This window comes from Camelus dromedarius, chromosome 8 (genome assembly GCF_036321535.1).
Source record: "Camelus dromedarius isolate mCamDro1 chromosome 8, mCamDro1.pat, whole genome shotgun sequence".
In the NCBI taxonomy this organism is placed as follows: Eukaryota; Metazoa; Chordata; class Mammalia; order Artiodactyla; family Camelidae; genus Camelus; species Camelus dromedarius.
The window spans coordinates 76,722,592-76,743,516 of record NC_087443.1 but is presented as its reverse complement, the minus strand read 5'-3'; the positions used below and the strand labels follow the sequence as shown (position 1 = coordinate 76,743,516).

At 42.4% G+C, this 20,925-nt stretch overlaps 1 protein-coding gene across 1 annotated transcript; it reads left to right on the top strand.

The window, feature by feature from the left end:
- Positions 1 to 786: 786 nt before the first annotated feature.
- OAT (ornithine aminotransferase) lies at positions 787 to 17,893 on the top strand. Its single transcript, XM_010993269.3, has 12 exons — positions 787 to 873; positions 1,958 to 2,019; positions 5,280 to 5,351; positions 6,917 to 7,144; positions 9,847 to 10,071; positions 10,173 to 10,268; positions 12,302 to 12,429; positions 13,099 to 13,221; positions 13,869 to 13,997; positions 14,899 to 15,012; positions 15,790 to 15,934; positions 17,052 to 17,893. The coding sequence occupies exons 4-12, from the start codon at positions 6,946 to 6,948 to the stop codon at positions 17,210 to 17,212; spliced, it is 1,320 nt and encodes a 439-aa protein (XP_010991571.1). The 5' UTR covers positions 787 to 873; positions 1,958 to 2,019; positions 5,280 to 5,351; positions 6,917 to 6,945; the 3' UTR covers positions 17,213 to 17,893.
- Positions 17,894 to 20,925: the final 3,032 nt, after the last annotated feature.

The window sequence follows — 20,925 nt, the reverse complement described above, 5'->3', positions numbered from 1 at the left end:
TGCAGTCTTCTGTCCCCTCAGCTGTCTGCGACTGCCCTCAGAGAAGGGGGCGGCTCACAGGGCTCCCTCACCTGTGGGATAACCCCAGGTACGTCGCTCCCTCCCTGCCAGCTCTGTCTCCCCCAAATGGTGTAGACTAAACGTTGTCCTAGGCCCTCTTGAGTCTAGCATGAGATTCTCCTGGCCTATACTTTCTGAGTTCTGCGTTTTCTAACGAGTTGTGGAGGGTGGCGCGGACAGACTTACAGATTGTGTTGGCGCCATTTCAGTGTCCACCAGCAGCCACGAGAAGGTGGGCACTGATTCCTGCGGCAGTGATGCTTCTGGGGGTGGGTTCAGAGGCGCAACAACGCCGCCGCACACCAGGGCCGCGGCATGGGCGCCGCCCCTTGTCTGGGCCGGCGCCGCTCGGAAGGCTCTGCGAGGCGAGGGCCTGCGAGCGAGGCCGGGGGACGTAGGGCTGGAGGTCCAGCCTGCCGTCCAGCCCCGCGAGGCGGGGGCCCAATCGACGTTTCAACCCTTCGGACCTTGCTTTCCTGCTAGCAAAGGACAAGCAGTGAGCGACAGAGGAAAGGGCGCTGGCCGGGCGAGCGCCCGAGCGCAGGGACCTGACGGCAGTCCAGAGCAGCCGGGTCCCGGACGCGAGAGCGGGGCTCGAACCAGTGGTCCCGAGCAGAGCCGGCGACTCGCGGCGGCAGGGCGGAGGGCGGGCTCACGGCGACTGGGGCCTAGCCTTCCACTGCCAGCCAATGGGCGGCGAGGGCGTCCCTGGGCGGGGCACAGGCAGCGTCTTAAGCTCAGTGACGCGCTGCCGTCGTCTCTGCTGCTCAGTTGACTTCGCGTGTCCGCGGCTGGCTTCGGAGGCGCCCCTAGGTATCCGCGTCCGTGCCGTGGTGCTGGGGCTCGGGAGACTCCTGGGCGCCGCGGACTGCGGCGGGCGAGGCGGGCGGGCGCGGGCGGCTCCGGTCCGGGGATCGAGGGGGAGAGGGCTGAGGGAACGCTGGGCCCCGACCGGCTTGCAGGCTCCGCCTCCGAAGTCGGTTTACGCGGCGGGCGGTGGGCACCGCGGGGCCGCAGAGCCGCGCGTCCGCGCAGAGTCCCGGCGGGCAGGGGCGCGGCGCATCCTGGTCGGGAACGGGGGAGGCAGGAGAGAGAGGCTGTGGATGTGGCACCTCCGCCTGCCAGAGCGGGCGGAGCCGGGCCGGTCCTTTGGCGCGCGGCCCAGGGGAGCCGGCGCTCTGCCCTCCCGGCCTGCAGCCCCCGAGCCCGCGCCGCGGCCCCAGGAGCCGCGGGGTCTCTGCGCCTCGGAACCGAGCCTCTCGAGCGCCTCCGCATTTCCGGGAAGGAGGTGTTTAGGGCTCCGGCGCGTGGGGTGGGGGCTCCGGGCCCCGCAGGCACCCCGGGTTCCTGATGTCGGCCAGGAGGGCGCATCCTGGATACTGGCTGGACTGCTCAGTAAACGGTGGCTTTTGTTATGGGGCCAGGGACCCGATGGAGACTATTGAGAAGGGGTCCGAGTCCTCCCAGTCAGCTCCCAGGACCTGCCGCCAACCTGCCCATCTCTCCCCTCCCCCAACCTATCTCCTTGAACCTTCCAGCGTTTGTCCAAATAAAAAATTAGGGACGTAGAGCCTTACGTTACAGTAACGTGCAGGTTAGTTACGTGGTGTCAGGGGATGGGGTCAACAGGGCTTCAGCGCGAAGACTTCATCCCTTGAGCTTCTTTGGCAGCAGTGCTGAGCGTTAATAAATTCTGGTTCAGTTCGGTGGTACACTTGTCCTCAGTGACCTACAGTCTCTTCCCTTTGTCACTGTATCTCTCACCTTCTTAGTGTTCAGTTTTACTTCTTTGACAAGTTAAGGTGATAAATTAAGGGGGAAAAGGAGTGACTTTGGAACGAAGTGGCTTTAAGAAATTACTAAACTCCATTTTCTCAATTCTGAATCTCTTTTTCAGGTTTGTAAGAGTTTCTGAAGATAAACTATTTCTCTCGACCTGAGCCTGGAGCTGTTCTTTAGGTATGTAATCCAAATTCTTCGTCTTACCCATTTGGAAGAAACAATAGACTTCTTTCATTGGAATATCCTGGTTCTGTTTTCAGAGAATCTGGTTCCTGAGTATAAAAAAGATCTAAGTAGGAAAGTAGAATCTTTTAAAAAAAACAGGACTTAAATAATAAAGCTTATTGTTTTGGATTTACAGATTTTCATGGTGTTCAAGATTAGTTTTGGATTTGTTCCCCAAAAAGAATAATGGTAAAAATTCTTGGAAAGGCACGTTTTTCCTCAAAGAGGCTGTCTTATTTGTATTTCCACCCATACTCTGCCTTTATTACAGTGATTTGAGTGCATATTTTATGCCCTTTACTGAATTCTTGGGGATGGGTGAAATCTCATACATTTAAAAGTAGTGATGAATGGATTTTGGAGGTGTGTGGAGGGTGTGAGCTAATAGAGCCAGTCCCTTTTCAGTAGTAACGCTTACGGTGTTTGCCAGTGACGCACTTGAGTTGAATTTTAGCCAGATTACGTAAAAAAAAAACCCAAAAAGCTTTTGTTGGCAGAACTTTTCAAAAAGGACTGTATTTGTGAATGGTTACCTCAAGAGAAGTAAATATTTGACAGATGTAGTAAAACCAAATTTATTCCTCAAGTGGAATATTTTAAGTGGCTTTTTGATGAATTTACAGTTTTTTTCTTTTAAAGTGATTTAGAAAAACAGTATTTCATAGGGTATGCTAAATTAACTCTTCGCCATACAGCCTTGTATGGAATTCTGTTTTAAGTGTGTTCTAGTGGAGATAGGATGGATCAGGAGGAAATAATAGTAGTTTGAAGAAGGACTTTGTTAATTATGTGGATTCCTGAAAACATTCAGTGTTAAAGTTTTTACTGTCAGTAATTGTCCTTTTCTCCAAGACCTGAGCGTGTGCCTGTGTTAAATGCACAGCCTGGAGTGAACTAATCTAATGAAGTGAACTCTTGATGGAAAGATTATTCTTGGTGACGTCATGCTAGCCTCCTCTTAGATGCAGCTCCATGGGGGTGGTGGGTGATTTAATCATATCTGGGGCCGGCCTTGCTGTCTGTTGCTCCCTTGACTCTCTCAGAAGTCCTAAGTCTGTTTAGGAGTGACCTCGTTCTCTTGGCAGACAAGGAATGCCCAAACTTGGGCTAGGTTCTGGAGATGCAAAGTGAACTTTAAGACATGGTTACTGTCCTTTTAAGGAGTCTAGAAGGATTCTAGTAGGCATGAAAAGAAGTGTCCTGAAATATTAGGACTTGTGACAAAAATCTGCAGGTTTCCTGGGAATCTTCAGAAGGTCTTATGTGGTAAAATTCTATAGGGAAGGGTGAAATAAAACTAACATGTATAATATTTGTAGAAAATGAAAAGTTAATGATTACTATGCAGTTCCAAGTAATTTTCTTGTGTTTCTGATTTTTTATCTATAGAAAAAAATTTTTTAGAGAAAAAAAAGAAACTCTAGCACTGTTGATTTTTATGTTGCAGAAATTGGCTAATTCCCTTATGAATTTAAGGGAAGAGAGAACGATTTGAGTGGCCATTTTGTGCTAAGTTTGGTGCTAACATAACATTATCTCATTTAGTCCTCAGCCATGGCCTTGGATGGCTTCAACCTCATTTTACAAAAGGGGACATTGAAGCTGAAAGAAATTGACAAAACTGTCCAAACAAAGATACTCTTTAAGAGCCCGAGCTAAAATTGAAATCCTGGTCTCCAAACTCTGAGGACTTACTCTCCGGGTTTCCCAAGCCTTTTTGGAAGAGGAAATTGATGATGTTGGCTATTTTTAAGCCTATCTCATTTCTGTTCTAATATTTCTTATATAGTGCCAAGCACAGTAACTTGAACACAGAAGGTTCTTTAATAGAAATGTGCTTACAGGATTCTAGTACATTTGATGCATCAAACCACAGGACTTTCCCCAGTTGAATTTAAATATTCAGAGTTCATCTTTAAAAACCTTCAAGATGGGTATTAGTAATGTTTTGGATGTTCCTGTTTTGTCAGTAAGTTGTAATTATTTTTTAATAAAACTGCCTGAACTCTGCATGTAAATGGATATTTTGTCTCATTTCTGTTGCAAAGGAGCTGAGCAAATGTCTTGTATGAAAGGAGAGTGTTGAATTTAGGTAGTTTCAAAGATTACTTTCATTCACAGTATTGAATCAACTTGTTGATTAACTTAAAAGATGCTACTTAGAGAGTTTATAGTATTTTTTTTAATACCTCATTTTTTCAGAGCCTCTCTGCCAGCTTCTAGAGAAGTCACAGAGCTGTAGACTCTGATAGAAAAATCATCATAGAGAATCGTTTTCATTTTAGAATTTGCCCCATCCCTTAGAGATGACTTTTAAGACCTAATTGCTGTGCGTCCAGAAGTAGTGACTTCTGCTTTTCTTTTAACCACAATCCGTGTTCTCAGAGCTTCTCAAAATCCTCTTTTTGTCTTAGTTTGGTTTTCTTTGTTGTCTAAGCTTTCTCTTTGTCTAATGTGACAACTTAGGCAGACAGTTTCATTTTTAATAACTTTTTCTGATTATAATTGTAATTCTCGATCATTAGAAAACATGGAAAGTATAGAACAGTAGAAAGATAACCGCAGTGAGCTTTCTTGTGTATAGTATTTTTTTGTAAAGTTGACCTTTCTGTATATATAGGATTTTATTTTCTTCACCTAAACATATCCTAAAACATCTCCCCGTGTCATTAAAATCTATAATTATTTTAAATGACAGTATATTGTGTATGTGACTATGTTGAACCATTCTCATATTACTGAACACCTTATATTTATGACTATTTCTTCACATTCCTGAGTATTTCTTTAGGACAGAATCTTGAGAGTGAAATTCATGGTCTAAGAGCACAAACATATCTAAGGCTTTCATTGTGGTTACAGTTCTTTTCTGAAAGTGTTCAAAGAATATCTGAGTAGCACTGTTTTACTGCTAATTTGACCGAGGCAAAAATTAATTTGTTTTGATTTTGTAGTTGGTCAAATGGTATTAATTCTTCAAGAAATAAGGTTAAAATTGATGTTTTTGACTTAGCAGTAGTGTTTTGGGGAAGTTGTGTCTAGTATAACGGAATTTTTGCACTTTTGCTAGTGGCTATCTCCAGTCTTAATGATTCTTACGTAAGTTTTTTTGTTATTACTACATACTTCTTTGAAATAAAATCTAGTGGAAATTAGGGACTTTCTCCCTAGAAAAATTGCACTTATGCATATAATTCTGCTTTTTCTTTCAGGAGTTAGTGGACCCTCTGAAGACTGTCCCTGGGTCTGTTCTATCTGAACTGTGGGAAGAAAAAAGATAGTTGGTAAGTCTTGGCAAACCAGAGTGCTGGATTTGTTTAGCAGTTGGCACATTCCGTTGGATTTACTGGGTAGTGCCAAGTTGAAGGGGAAGCAAGCCAAGCTCCAAGTATTAGGTTCGGCTATTTGGCAGCTCAGATTGAGGGCCAGGAGATCATGCGTGGCATGACTTGTCATCGACAGAGTTCTGTTGAAACATGAGTTAGCTAGTTAACTAATTCTAAAAAATTAAGTATAGACATATTAAGTGTTTGGCAACTTTCCACTAATCTTGAATTCATCTTCAAAACAAAAACACCCCCTCGCCCCCGATGTGATTCCTATGTATTTTCCCCAATTTCCTTATTTATTCTTGGATTTTTCCATAGCTCAGTCTGCACTTCATGGCTTATGGTGACTATTAATGGTACAGTTGGATACAAAGCACGGTGGTGGGGCTGGTTTTAGGACTGCTGGTAGTGGGTGAGAAAAGCCATGACCCTGAAATATATAAATAGATTTGCTCAGTGATGTTTAGGTTTTATTACTAAGCTTCTTACCTTATTGTAGTTTGATGTTCTCTAAATTCTAATTGCCTTTTTCCCTCCTTTGTGGCACTTTTTTGGGGATTAATGTTATAGAAACAATCATGCTAACAGAGTAGGCTGTTTCTTTTGGGAGGTGCAGCTTTTCATCTCATATATATTGTTTTATTTTGGTTTTGGTCTGTTCCACTTATTGTAAAAGGTCTTCAAAGCGTATTTATTATAAATTACAAAACCTTTTTTTCCCTGTCTTTTTACCTTTCACATTTGTTTATGATAGTTTTGACCTGTGAAAGTTTTAGATATTTGTGGCTAAATAGCAGATTTTACCTTCTGTAGTTTCTGTCTTTGGTGTTACACTTAACCAAGCTCCTCCCATCCCCCAGTAAATCACTCTTCCCTCGCCACACCTAGTCCTTTTGCCTTAGGATGGTCCCTGGTATCTTTGTAGGAACCAAATTCTTCCTTGATTTCCTTACTCTTCAGGTGTAAGGACCAAGTCCATATGCAGAGTAGTTCTCAGTCCCTCTGTCCCCTCCCCCGTGGCTACTATGACTGGGGTAGGCAGCCTGCTTTTCTGATTTGGTCTCTGCCTCTGGGCTCTAGTCTGTAATCCATCTGAGTCTCACACCCCCGCATAAATACCTTTAGAATGGTTGCTCAGTCTCCAAGATTAGGTACCGCCTCTTCAGTCCCTCTGCGGGTCAGCCTTGCCTGACTGCCCCAGAGCGAGAGTGTGTGTGTGTCTTTACTATAAACTGTCAAGTGGCACAGAAGGTGCTCTGCCTTTCTTTGCTGTCCTTGCAGATGCCCTCGGGCTCCTAGCATGTAGCACTTTGCTCACACCCCGCTCTAGCACTTGTCAGGTTCCCTGTGACTGTTTACATACTTGTTCCCCCTGTTGGCCTTCAAGCTTCCCAAAAGGTCTTTAGTTCTCTTATTTTTCTGATTTTTTTGTCAGACTGTGGTAAATGCTCAGCACATAGTAAGTTGACCTACACCTACTCCGGGAAGATCCTTACCCTCACTGCCTTTTCTTTTCACAGGTTAGTGGTATTCTTCCTTGAAGGCCATCATGTTTTCCAAACTAGCACATTTGCAGACCATTGCTGTCCTTCGTCGTGGAGTTCATTCTTCAGTGGCTTCTGCTACATCTGTTGCAACCAAAAAAACGGTCCAAGGCCCTCCATCTTCTGATTCCATTTTTGAACGGGAATCTAAATATGGTGCCCACAACTACCATCCTTTACCGGTAGCCCTGGAGAGAGGGAAAGGTACATTCTAAACGCTCCTCCCCTCATTTGCTTTAAGCTTTTGTAGAAATTGCTTTTATATTTTCTCACTATACATTTTCCCAGATGCATTTAATTTCCATGTTGCCAATGTGATGAATTCAACATTGATTGAGTGTCTAGTGCTTGCTGTGTTAGGTGCTGTGGGAAACACAAAGGTGAACTTTTTCAGTCTTTGTCATGATGGCCTTGCCAGCAAGGGATGCAGGATGTGCAAATAAAGTTCTATTGTATTGCTATTATTTTTTTCTTTCACTTTTACTTTGTGTAATTTTAGACTTAAAAGTTCCAACAGTACAAACATTTTTCTTTTACTGCGATTTCTCAAGTGCTAACGTTTTACCACATTTGCTTAATCTTTTCTCTGCAAACACACACACATTTTTTTCTCGAACCGTTTGAGAGGAAGTTGCAGACATGATGCCTCTTTGCCCCTATATACCTCTATACCCCTACTTGGTGTGTCTTCCCTGAAACACAAGAACTTTCTTTTACATAACAAATTGTAATGATCAAAGTCAGGAAATTGGCACAGCACCATTATCTAACCTATAGGCCTGATCCAGTTTTGTTTGTGTCCTGTGGAGCAAGAGAAAATCTCAGATGATGGGTTGTAGTCAGTTTTCAGGTCTGTTTAGTCTACTTTAACCCAGACCAACTCGTCAGTCTTTGTCTTGGCCTTGAAATTTTTGAAGAGTACAGGCCAATAATTTTTAGACTGAACCTCAGTTTGAGGTTGGCTGGTAAGGTGGTGTCTGCCAGGTTTCTCCACTGCAATGTGGCTGTTTTTCCCTTTTAAATATCTTACAGAGACATGGTTTGAGGCTGCAAATATCCTGTTACTCATCAAACTTTTACTCCCCCTTTTAGCATCTGTTAATGATTCTTGCCTGAATAAATGATGACTGATTGTTGCCAAGTGGTGATTTAATCCACATTTTGAAATAATAGCGATAACTGAATAAAACCAAAGTTTATTACTTAGCTTTGGGCCAGAAGATGATGCATAAGAGTATTCAACATTTTGTATCATTTGCCTGTATTTTATTTGGAACCAGTACTGTAATACAGATATATCCCCTTTTGAACAAATGAAAGTCGAGATTTGTATATTACAAATTTGGAAGCAGTTTGGTTTGCAAAAATATTCTGATAGTAGCAGAGTGTGCACTCTAGAATCTGACTGCCTGGGTGCAGGTCGTGGTTCCAAGTGTGCCAGCTTGGGCTGGTTACTACTTATCTCTGCTGTAGGGGTGGTGGCACTCTCATGGGGGTTTTTGATGGGATAAGCTACAAAAGCACCTAACACAGTGTGTTAAGTACATGGTAAAAGTTAGATGTTAAGCCCCCAATATATTTTAATATCTATGGTCAACTAAAAAAAAAGTTGCAAAATATACATAATATTTACCACTTTAATCACGCAGTTGAGTGGCATTAAGTAACGTTTACAGCATTGTACAACTGTCACCTCTAGCTAGTTCTGGAACTTTTAAAAGTTACCCCAAAAGGAAACCCCATGCTTATGAAACAGTCCCTCCCCATTCTCTTCCTTCTAGAACCTGGCACTACTAATCTGCTTTCTGTTTCTGGGAATTTATTTGCCTATCTGGACATTTCTTATAAGTGGCATCAGATGATACATGACCTGTTGTGTCTGGCTTCTTTCACATAACAGTGTTTTCAGGGTCCATCCGTGCTGTAGCACGTGTTAGTACTTCATTGCTGCTGTCTAGGGTTGAATTACATTCCATTTTATGAACACACCGTATGTCCGTCCATTCATCAGTTGATGGACATTTGGGTGGTTTGCACCTTTAGGCTATTTTGTGTAGTGCTGCTGTGAGCATCGGCGTACAGATTTTTGTTTGAACAGTTGTCTTCCACTTCTTTTGTCTTCCACCTCTTCCTAGGAGTAGGATTGCTGGGTCATATGGTAATTTTCTGTTTAACTTGTTGAGGAACTGCCAAACTGTTTTCAACAGCTGCTGCACGATTTTGCATTCTCACTAGTGGTATGTGAGAGTTCCAGTTTCTCCACATCCTTGCCAATACTTGTTTTCCTTTTTAAAAAAATGATAACTATCCTAGTGGGTGTAAAATGCTATTCTTGTGGTTTTGATGTGCTTTTCTCTAATGACTGATGATACTGAGCATCTTTTCATGTGCCTGTTGGTCATTTGTATATTTTTGGAGACATGTCCATTCAGATTCTTTGCCATTTTTTAATTGGGTTGTGTGTCTTTTTGTTGTTGAGTTTTAAGAATTCTGGATGTTAGATCCTTATTGGATAGATATATGATTTGGAAATATTTTTTTCCCATTCTGTTGGTTTTTACAATCAATCAGTTGTGACTTTTATGTTATGCATAACTTACTTTAAATTCCAACTTTAAATTCCAAACTGGTTTTTCCAGGAATAAACGTTTCACTCTAGAATTTATAAAGTCTTTTCATGTTTTGCTATTTTTGCTAAACGTGTAATTTGAAGCTGGACAGGTAAAGTAGGATTCCTTATAAACCAGAGTTTATCATGCTTGTGCTAAAATAGGCCTTAACCACAATTCTGCATTGAATAGGGGTTCATATGTAGGTATTCAGAGGGCTTGCTAGCCATCTTATTAATCTTTGAACTTTGTGTAATTTAGTGATTTTTCTAAAATTATTTTCCTTATATATTTCAGGTATTTATGTATGGGATGTAGAAGGCAGAAAATATTTTGACTTCCTGAGTGCTTACAGTGCTGTCAACCAAGGGCACTGCCATCCAAAGATTGTGAACGCTCTGAAAAGTCAGGCAGACAAACTGACCTTAACGTCTAGGGCTTTCTACAACGATGTGCTTGGCGAATATGAAGAGCATGTCACTAAACTCTTCAACTACCACAAAGTCCTTCCTATGAATACAGGTAAGATGCTTCCTTTTTCTTTTTTTGGTTATGTAGCCAAGAAAATACTATTTTCTGATATGTAAACATTTTTTAAAAGTGAAAAATATTCTCTTCTGTAGGAGTGGAGGCTGGAGAGACTGCTTGCAAACTTGCTCGTAGATGGGGATATGCTGTTAAGGGTATCCCGAAATACAAAGCGAAGATTGTTTTTGCAGGTAGGTGAAAGCCAGCATTAACTGCTGTGATTTAAACACAGAATATCATTTACCATTTTAATTTACTGATGAAATATTTCTAATATGTTTGCCTCATATATGTTATTTGCTGAATGTTTCATAGAGTTGAGGGATTTCCTTTCTTGGGTTTATTCCCAAGCATTTCTTCATATATGGGATTTTTTTTTTTTTCCTAAATAACTCCGTGCTCCTCCCGCCTTAAAATGAGTCACTGTTTGATTTGTTTCTCATCTGCTTATCTGGTTTTTTTCATAGCAGTTTTCTGGTTAATTAGGTGGTCTTACTGGTAGAGCATTTTTGTGACGTTGTTGGGGTTGAGTTATTTTAGGGTAGGGCCATGTCCTAGGTACGATATGAAGCTTGAATCTTAATATTTAATGTATTATTGTATCATGTTGTTAGAAGCTGTTGGAAGAGGAGGGCCAGAGTTGCCCTGGATATATTTCCGGGAGTGGTGGAGAGGGGTGACTTGAAAACTGAGTGGAGAGACCAACAGTTAATTCAGATGATACAGTCTAACTTTTGGGATCTTATAATAATGTTCAATGGCTAGGTTCTGACTTTTTAGAAACTTTGATTTTCGCTTTTAAAAACATAGAGTATGGATAAATTTGTCACTGCATGTGGTCAAGATGCATTCACCTGATTGTTGACATCATTAAATATTTTGCCTTGTGAACACATGCAAGTAAATTGTAAACACCATAATATAATAGAATCCAGAGTTCAACTGACAGCCAGCCATAGTTGGTATTTAAGGGAGTGACAGATTCCTGTTTCTGAAGAAGAAAAAGTCTGTGCACAGCTCTGTGACCTGCCACTTTGGAATCTTGTGCCTTAGTTGTAGGACAACATCACTGTCTCTTGCAAACAAAATGGCCTTTCTGGTGATTTTCGTCCTTACGGACTGGGTCCAGTCTCTCTCATGTTAGCACAGGGTGCAGAGGTGTTTCAGCTGGGTATTGAAAGAAGTTGGTGAGTCAGTGGGTGGAGACTGTCCCCAGCTGCAAGTCCCTTAATCTGCAGGGTAAGCGGCAGAAAGGAGACTCCTGAGGCCACATGGAGGAGAGCGGAGAGAGAGGCTCATGGTCTGGTTGGTGCATTTTCTGTTAAACAAGCCTGGGCAGAATCAATATGCTTTTGCTTGTTGACAAGTCAAACGGGGATTACTCACAGCTGAAGAGAAGCTTTGCAAGAGTCATGTTTAGAGCTGCTGTGAAGCCAACTTTGAATCACTTGGTACTAGGTTAGTTGAGTTGCTGCTGGCAGAGGTGGTGGGAAGATACTAAAAAAAAAAAGGGCGAACCTCCAGCCCTCTCTTATTCTACTTTCTTTCCTTCCTTGAATTTAACCACATTGAAATTATCTTGCCAGTCATCAATCTATCCCCAGCGCCTAGAACAGTGTCTAATATATGGTAGGTCCTCAAATGATGAGTGAAATAAATTAATGGGTAAAAATTGTTCCTGAGCAAAGGCAGATGCCTGCCCTTTAGCACATAACAGGTTATAATAGCAAGGAAGGCAAATTGAAAGTATTTGGACTGCCTGAGGATGTTTTATCCAAATGAAATTTAAAACTCATTCTGTACTGTAGTTAGACTATAGTGTTGGATTTCTAAAAGGAAACTGCTAATTCTCTACAAAGGGTTGTCTTTTTCTCATATCACTGTCGTAAACGTGTCTAGAAAAACATGCATTGAATGCCTCAGTCGTTAGGGTTTGGGATTACTGAAAGAAAAGTCAGATGTTGGCCCTCAGGGGCTGTATATCAAGTCGGGAGGCTTGGTGGAGAAGTGCCTAAAATAGTCATTGCGAGGCCGGACGGTAGTGATCATATGAACCAGGGTGTTCAATGTCAGATTTTATTTAAACGAATGGGCTCCCTGGAGGCTCTCTAAAGCAAACCTTTGCTTTTTTAAAAATCAAGCTTCCTAAGGTATTTTTAGGGGACAGTGGTTATTAAATTTGCTGGTTTGTTTGAAATAATCAGTGTTTATTTCTTCTTTCTAGCTGGAAACTTTTGGGGTAGAACATTGTCTGCTATCTCCAGTTCCACAGACCCAACCAGTTACGATGGTTTTGGACCATTCATGCCCGGTTTTGAAATCATTCCATATAATGACCTGCCTGCCCTTGAGGTACCTCAGTGAGCACCATGGCCCTTTTGCCCGTAGTAAATAGGACTTAAATTTGTTGACTGTATGAATTAAAAACCAGAGATGTGGCTGTACTGAGAATCGGCTGTATTTAAGTTAGGCCAGGACTTCAGACTTGTTCTCTGTAATGGTCAGTTTCCAACATGGGGAAACCAGGTTCTGTGGTCTGTTCCTGACAACCAGCTTCTAGATTTGTCTCCTGCATAAGTATTAATTTGGGTATTACCTGTTAATTACTTTAGTCGACAAAATTAGTCAGTTTTCAGCTAGCTTTCTAAAATTACGCAGTGAAAACAAACAAACCAAACAAAAAACTAGGCAGTGGAAGACTTGTAAAATCAAAAGAGAACGCTTTTGATGTATCTATTGAATGGCTCTTTAAAAGGCCATTTTCATTAGTTTTTATTTATAGTGCATGTAAGTATGTATTAGAAAATGTAAGATGCGGTAGCTTAAAGCTGAAGTGTTTGGAACTTTTGGTAATCAAATGTCAGTCAGAAAAGGTATACTTTGAAGTTAGAATATAAGTTAGTGCAAAAACCTAAACTGTACACTGATCCTCTGTGGGGAAATACATGCATTATGTGATTTCAGTTTTCTAGGTAGGTTGGAAGGGAAGTTACTGAAAACATATCCATGCTGTTTTCGTAGCGTGCTCTTCAGGATCCCAATGTTGCTGCGTTCATGGTAGAACCGATCCAGGGTGAAGCAGGCGTGGTCGTCCCGGACCCAGGCTACCTCATAGGCGTGCGAGAGCTCTGCACCCAGCACCAGGTCGCCCACCTGCCCGCCTGCCGGCATCTGTTAAGGGTTCCACTGATGGGATAAAACACGGAGATTACATCCTCCCTCCACTAGAGGGAGACGCCATCTAAAAGCTTCAGAACCTTCCAGGGCGCTCTCTCTATCAGCAGCTTACCGACTGGGCCCTGACCCTGGTGCCTCCCCTCCACTCCAGCAGCCTCTGCTCTGATCCTTCTCAAACTCTTTGTCGTGACCCTTTGCTCCAGAATTTAAGCTCTCTTCTCCTTTCCCCACCAACCTAAAAAGTATTTAATAAGAAATAAATATTAATAAATATTAATGGAATGAGCAAGGGGATTAATTTATTCCCAGAGAGCAATTATATTAAAAAAAAAAACAAACCCCACAAAGCCGTCACTTTGCATAAATGCTTTTCCACTGTGTAGGACAGTGCAGAATGGGCCTCTGGGGAGACAGTGGCCTGACACAGGCAGTAATTAGTGTGTCCACAGGATTCTCATAGGACGCTGTTGAAGTTGGGTGGGTGATTCAGATGTTTTCACAAATCTGGGGGAATGTCAGAATGACAGATTTGTGCAGGGAAGAGTGAAATAAAGATCACTGCTTCCCTATGGAAATGAAAATAATAATTAATGCTGTTTTGTTATTTTCCAAAGGTTCTGTTTATTGCTGATGAAATACAGACAGGATTGGGCAGGACTGGGAGATGGCTGGCTGTTGATCACGAAAATGTCAGACCTGATTTAGTCCTTCTAGGAAAGGCACTTTCTGGTGGTTTATACCCTGTAAGTTGAATGTTCAACCTCTCTTTCTATTCCCTGCTCATGAATCCTTAAGATATTTTTATATTAGCTGATTGTGACGATAATGTCTTTCTGATGGTTTGGTTTTACTTACTGTGCTATGTATATAGGTCCCCTGGAATATGTGTAATAAAAATGTTTCAGAGTTCCGTGGGGTGACCCACTTAGTTAATTTTAGCTGAAGAATTGAGTGTGCCTTGGGATTTGCTCCATGGCATTTGTTTTGCATGCAAACATTTTATCCCAAGAGTACTCCTGTGGACCCCTATGCTCTTCCCCCATTGTTCGGGAACATAGCATTGTGTTTCTCATTGTTTAAACTAATTGTTCAAAACCACGACGGACTAATGTAGAGGTTGGAAAACATTAATGTTTAATTGTAGTTCTTTCTTTGGGTTTGCTATTGAGAGCCAGTAATTGGTGCGGATCAGCGGGCCCTGAAGTGCAGTGCAGGACATTGTTTTCTAAGCAGTTAGGCAGAGCATTGCACTTTGAGTGTGGAAAGAATTCTTAATTATGTCGTTGCAGATACAGCTTTCTTTTAGTTACAGAATGCTATTCTGTGCCATCAAAGTGTGCCTGGTGTGGCTGTAATGTGTCAGGGCATTAACTCAGTTTGTCACTGGTAGTTAAGGTGGCACATGTGTAGCTTTTGTTGGTTGGAACTTTGTCACAGTTAATTTCAGCTTCATAAATATTTGTGTTCCTGGTAAGAATAAGAATAGTTCATGTGATTGTGCTGTGCACCAGAGATTGACACATTGTAACTGACTGGACTTCAGTTGAAAATAAATAAATAAATAAAAATTTTTTTAAAAAGGAATAAAAAAGAGTAGTTTATCTGAGAAAAAACTCGGGCAGCACTGAATTCTGTGTCTTTCAGGTGTCCGCAGTGTTGTGTGATGATGAAATAATGCTGACCATTAAGCCAGGGGAGCACGGTTCAACGTATGGTGGCAATCCCCTAGGCTGCCGAGTGGCCATTGCAGCCCTGGAGGTGAGAACTGCTGGCAGCTGTAGGGTATCCAGTCCTTTTGGTGGCATTGAAGAGCCTTGAGTTTGAACCCACTGGTGAAATGAGAAATGTAGTAAGATCACCAAGTATTACAGGACTCAAAGTACAGAGGGAAGATTCTAGGGGCAAGACATTCTCAAAAAGTAATTTAACCTTGGCCTAGGAGACAGGAATCCTCCGTGGGCTTCCCAAGTTTGCGACAACCTGGGGCTTCGGGCCCAAAGGCCCTGGCTGGTCCTCACAGAGCTCTCACTCTGGCCAGGCCTGGCCTGTCGGGCTTGGCACACGTGGCTTTTTCTGTCGTTGTTGTTAAAGTGGGGACTTGAATGCTTTTAGACTTATTCCTTAAGTGCCTCTGAAAGGCATTAAATTAGTGTGTAATCTCTGAGGATGAACTTTTTAGGGAAAAAGAACAGAGGAAACTCTATTGCAGTTCAAAAATTAAAGTATATTAAGTCCATTCATTTATTCAGCTAATAAGAAAATACATCATTTGCATTAAACAAATTTTAATCCTCTTTTTGCCACGGAATCAGATTGACCATGGACTTGTGACTAAAGCCAGGCTCTTTGTCTGAGCTTGTATATGTTTGATTAGAAATCAAACTGGTACAGTCTTTGAAAAATAGAAATGAAATTTAAGTTACTCTGGTCTTTATCTGATCATGTTCTTCCTTTGCTCATAGTTCACATTCCTCTCCAAAGGACAACATAAAAAAAGGCAATCTTAACGTTTGTGTAATTTCTCTTTGAACGTAGGTTTTGGAAGAAGAAAACCTTGCTGGAAATGCAGAAAAAATGGGTTCCATCTTGAGAAATGAACTCATGAAGCTGCCTTCTGACATTGTAACTACTGTAAGAGGAAAAGGATTATTAAATGCTGTTGTTATTAGAGAAACCAAAGGTACGAGACGACGTTTTACCAGATACTATTTTTATAGGAAGAGCTAAAAACACATTTGATACTTTATCTGGTCGTTGGAGGTCTCTGTTTGTAACTCTGGGCTGGCCTCCTATTGACCAAGTCTTCCAGGCAGAGTATTACCTGATTTATATTAATGGGTTTAAAACTATAGTTCTTTCATACATTAAGGCACATTTAACTAATCCACCTATTGTTTATCCCTGTAAGTCATTTGTTACTCTGCCTCAGTTTAGTTATGCAGTGCTTGGAGATTTCAGTTTATTTTCTGTTCGTGAGTCTGCGCAGTGCACTTGCCAGTCCACTTGCTCTTTGCCAGTCTTTTCCTTCCTTACCTGAATACTTTGCACATCGGCAGAGGCTGTAGGAGCAGCAGTAATACGAGGGATGATGATGATGATGATGTTGATAATAAAAATAACCCCAGCTGCCACTTCATTGAATGTTTGGTGTTTAACACATCATTTGTAGCCCTTAAGGGTTCCTTGCTGGATTTTCTTGCCATAACTCTTCCTTTTAAAGCAGTGATTTTTAACCTTGACTGTATTTAGAATCACCTGGGGAGCTTTTTAACAAATTAATCCAAGTCTAGCCTTGGTGCGGAGACGCTGATTTGATGGGTCTGGAGTGGGGCCCAGGCACTGGCGACGGCCCTTTCATGATTCTGATGCAGCCGGGGTTGAGAATCATACAATGAAATGAAGAGAGTCTCAGGAAGCAGATCCAGGTTAGGAATGTGTAGGGTTCACTGGGTTTTGGGTACGGCTTATTCTGTGCCAGTTACTTATCTGTATCATTCCCCAGTTCTTTTGTACTGATTCCTCGTGTAATTAATGACATCTGCCTTAGCATGTAATTTTTTCACTTGGTCTTTTTCACTTACAAAAAACTAACAAAAATCGTGTCATTCGAACCATTGCTGAAAAGTAACTTCATTTTGATGAGTAAGAACAAAGCAAGCTTGCAGCTCGGCGCTGCCTTTCTTGAGTAGGCACTGGGAATTCTGTCTTGCCAGGCCGCCCTTGCCCACACATGCTGCAAGAGAACGTTTAAACATCTGGCTTTGATCAGCATATTATGTTTGACGTCTTTTCTTCAGATTATGATGCTTGGAAGGTGTGTCTGCGACTTCGAGATAATGGACTTCTGGCCAAGCCAACCCATGGCGACATCATCAGGCTTGCACCTCCGCTCGTGATCGGGGAGGATGAGATTCAGGAGTCCGTGGAAATCATTAACAAGACCATCCTGTCTTTCTGAGGGTGTGGACAGTTTCCAGTGGTGCCTGGGAGCCAGCCGGAGACGGGCAGGTCGTCGACATCCTGCGCAAAGCTCTGCGCTTCTATGCTTAGCACTTCTATGCTTAGCACAGACATACTCCACTCCCCCGGGTCAAGGGCTTCTTAAAAAGATATATTATTATTCAGTTCATATGTAATAGAATGACATTTATAAACATGCCGTTTGCTGTGTAATGTAACTCAGAGAGTGTCCTGGTATCTGTGCCTGATTAAGGGTTTTGTGTGCACATGTGCTTTCTGAGGTGCGATGCATCTCTCTGTATATAGACGGCCTTCTAATCAAGCCTTTCAGCATAGTTTATATATGTTTTTATAATTTCCCTGCTGGTATAAATGTTTGTATTTGAAAAAGTTATATGAGGGTATTGCATAGAAGACTTATTACCTAACCTTAGAAAGTTGGATCATAATCATTGAATTTTAGGAAGTATTAGTGGTTAAGCTTATATGAAATATTGGATTTAAGGAGACTCCATATTGACCAACACCAGGGTGAATTCTATGAATGTCATTATTCTGAATTAAGAATTAATGTTTAACATTCCTAGATTATGTTTTAAGTGTTTGGTATCATTTGTAAAGAGTGCTTATTTCCAATCTTTCTTTAAATTTAAAATAAAGCTCATATTTAAAAAGTCTACCTTGGGACCAGTACATGATTACTTCAGTGTTAATTACCTCATATTTTTAAGCTCTCCTGAGAATGTTCTTGGTTTTTTTCATGTGTTTCCTAAGAACATTTGGGCGAATCTGGTAATCTCTAGAAAAACAGAAATTATAAAAAGAAAGTCTCTACTTTCTCCCCTATTAAAATAACTGCTTTTTTCCCATGTGTATACTGTTATTTACCATTTTTATTAAAGTATCCTTATTCATGGTTTTATGCAACCTTTTGTTTTGTTTTCTTCATCCAAACAGTATAGTTTGGATGTTTTTCTGTATCTGTAATTATATGTTTATCTCATTCTCTTGTTGATGAAAAATTAATCAGTCAATCTAAGAAAGAAATGGAAAATTTTATTCAAACCAAATTGAGGATTATAACACGGGAACAGCCTCTCAGAAAACTCTGAAAACCATTCTGCCTGTTAGAAGTCAACACAGTTATACAAGTTTTTTGAGACAGGGCTGTACATTAGATGGCGTATTATTGACAGTTTACACATTCTAGCAAGTGGTGGATCATGGGCCCCTTGTAAGAGTAAGAAGTTGTCTTGGTGGTGCTAGAAAATGTTGCTGTTTGTGGTTGAGCAGTTAACTTCTGCCAATTTGGGGAGGTTTGGTCGATGCAAAATGCAGATAAGCAACACACAGTAGAGGGGCGAAGAGACCAAAAGGCAGAGGAAAACTTTCATGTTTACATTTTTCTTGGCTTGCCATAAAATATGAATTTGATTTCACACTCTAATGAGTATAGTATTTCATCTTAAGTGAATATAATTTCACATCAGGGAACATTTGAGTTGTTTCCAGTTTCACTTTCTTTTAGAAGTGGAGCATAATGCTAATAGCATTGTCTTTTTCCCCCCAGTTTTACTGAGAAATGACATACACCACTGTGTAAGTTTAAGGCATACAGCGTGATGGTTTGATTTACATATATTGTGAACAGTTTTTCACTTTAAACAAAGCTCCTTGTGGCTGCTTTCTGTTTGTATCTGTACAGCCGTGTGAGAGTTTCTGGAGTGGGTTGCTGTGACAAAGAAAACGAACTTTTAATCAGTAGTGCCACATTGCTCCCTGCCCACTCACAGGTTCTAGGGAGTCACCTCTCAGCAGCAGGGGAGTTAATGACCAGATCTGTGAGCCAGCGGTTACAGGAGCGTCTGCTCATACCAAAGGCAATGCTTATTGATTGGGCTGACCTGCCCGGCCCCTGCAGACGTTCAGTCTATATAAGACACATGGCAAACGAGTGTGAGGTCCCTCCTAAAATGTTCAGAAGCTGCCAATTCTCACCCCTGATCGGGAATATGGGACAGGGCTTATTCCTGGTGCTGCTCCCAGAATCCTCCCAGGTCACGCTGTGTCGGCACATTAGATTCCCCAGGGTTTCCCAGGCCTTCCCCGAGACCCGAATCCCTGGGGTAGCACCCAAGCATCAGGAACCTGAAAGCTCCCCAGATGGCTCTGGTGTGCAGTCAGCTGAGAACCTGTTCTAGGAGTCTCACCTAAATGCAGATTCTGACTCAGCGTGTGTGTGGGTGACAGGGAGGGAGATTCTGTATCTCCAATAAGCTCCCAGCAGATGCAGAGTCTGATGCTGCCTTGAGGCGTAAGATTATCAGAAGACAGTTTAACTTGCGTTCAGCAATTCTCACCCATCAGAGAAGCTCTAAAGCCTAGGTGAATTTAACAAATCAACAAGCTTCCTGCTAAATCCTTCGAAACTCCTAATGGTTTGAAAAAGTCCCTGTAGGAAAGCAGAGGGGGCTGTGGAGAGCAGGGAGAGCCTAGCATGCAGTAATGGCCAATGGTATTAGTGAGTCTGGAATCCTGGACAAGGAGGTGGGACTCTATTTGGTAAGAGTGGGGTCCCTGAGGGGAGGGAGTTCAGTGGAGAAATGGGAGGAGCCCACATGGGTTAGGAAAGCCCACCAGGTTGCACGTTGTGCACCTGTTCACCCAGCACATGCTTACTGTTCGGGGCTGTGAGTGTGTGGGCAGCGGAGAACAAGGCAGGAAGGCCCTCGCTCTCTGTAGTCTCCCTGGGATGAAGTGGGGGAGCCTGGGTGGTGGGGAGGCAGGAAGGAGGCAGGGCGTTGGAATGGAACTGGCGTGAAATGTCAGAGCTATTGCCACATCTTAGAGCCTCACTTTTCTCATCTGAGGAACTGGGACAATACCCCCCTTTCAGGAGAGGTCTGAGGATGAGGGGAGATGGTAGCAAAGCCTGTAGATGAGTGAATGAGATGCTCACCTAGGTGCAGATGCTCCCGTGTGGCATGTGGTCACCGTCAGGAGGCCCCGGCCCACACAACTGGGTGGGTGGGTGGGGGACCTCTGGATGAGGGTGACAGCCAGAGGAGGAAAGAAGGGGCGAAGGGGAGGAGTGGCCCAAAGTAGAGAACCACAGAGGGTATGGGATGCCCAGATACTGGCCCTGGTTAGAATCGTCCAAAGAAAGATAACCCAGGAGCTATTTTGTGTCCCATGTTAATCTGCTAGGGCTGCTGTAAAGCACCACAGGATGTCTTTAACAACGGAAGTTTATTTCCTCACGATTCGGGAGACTAGAAGTCTGAGATCCCGAGTCTGGAGGGCTGGTTTCTTCTGTGGCCTTTCGTAGGGATCTGTGTGTCTGCGTCTTAATCTCTTAAAAGGGTAACACTCATACTGGATTATTGGCTTAGGACCCACCTAATGACCTCATTTTAGCTTAAATGTCACTTCAAAGACCTGATCTCCAAACGCAGTCACATTCTGAGGTTTTAGGGGTTAGTACCCTATGAATGTGGGAGAGAGACACAGTTCAGCCCATAACAAACCCCAGTAATGATCTGATCTTTAGATTCTGACCGTCTAGGACACTTCATCTAAGTTAATCATTTCACACATAAGAAACCTGACGTTGGGGCAAGATGTCTGATATACCAGGATAATACATGAGGCAGAATTACAGAGGCGAGATTACGCTGTGTTTCAGGCAGTAGGAATTTAAAGTTCCCAGCT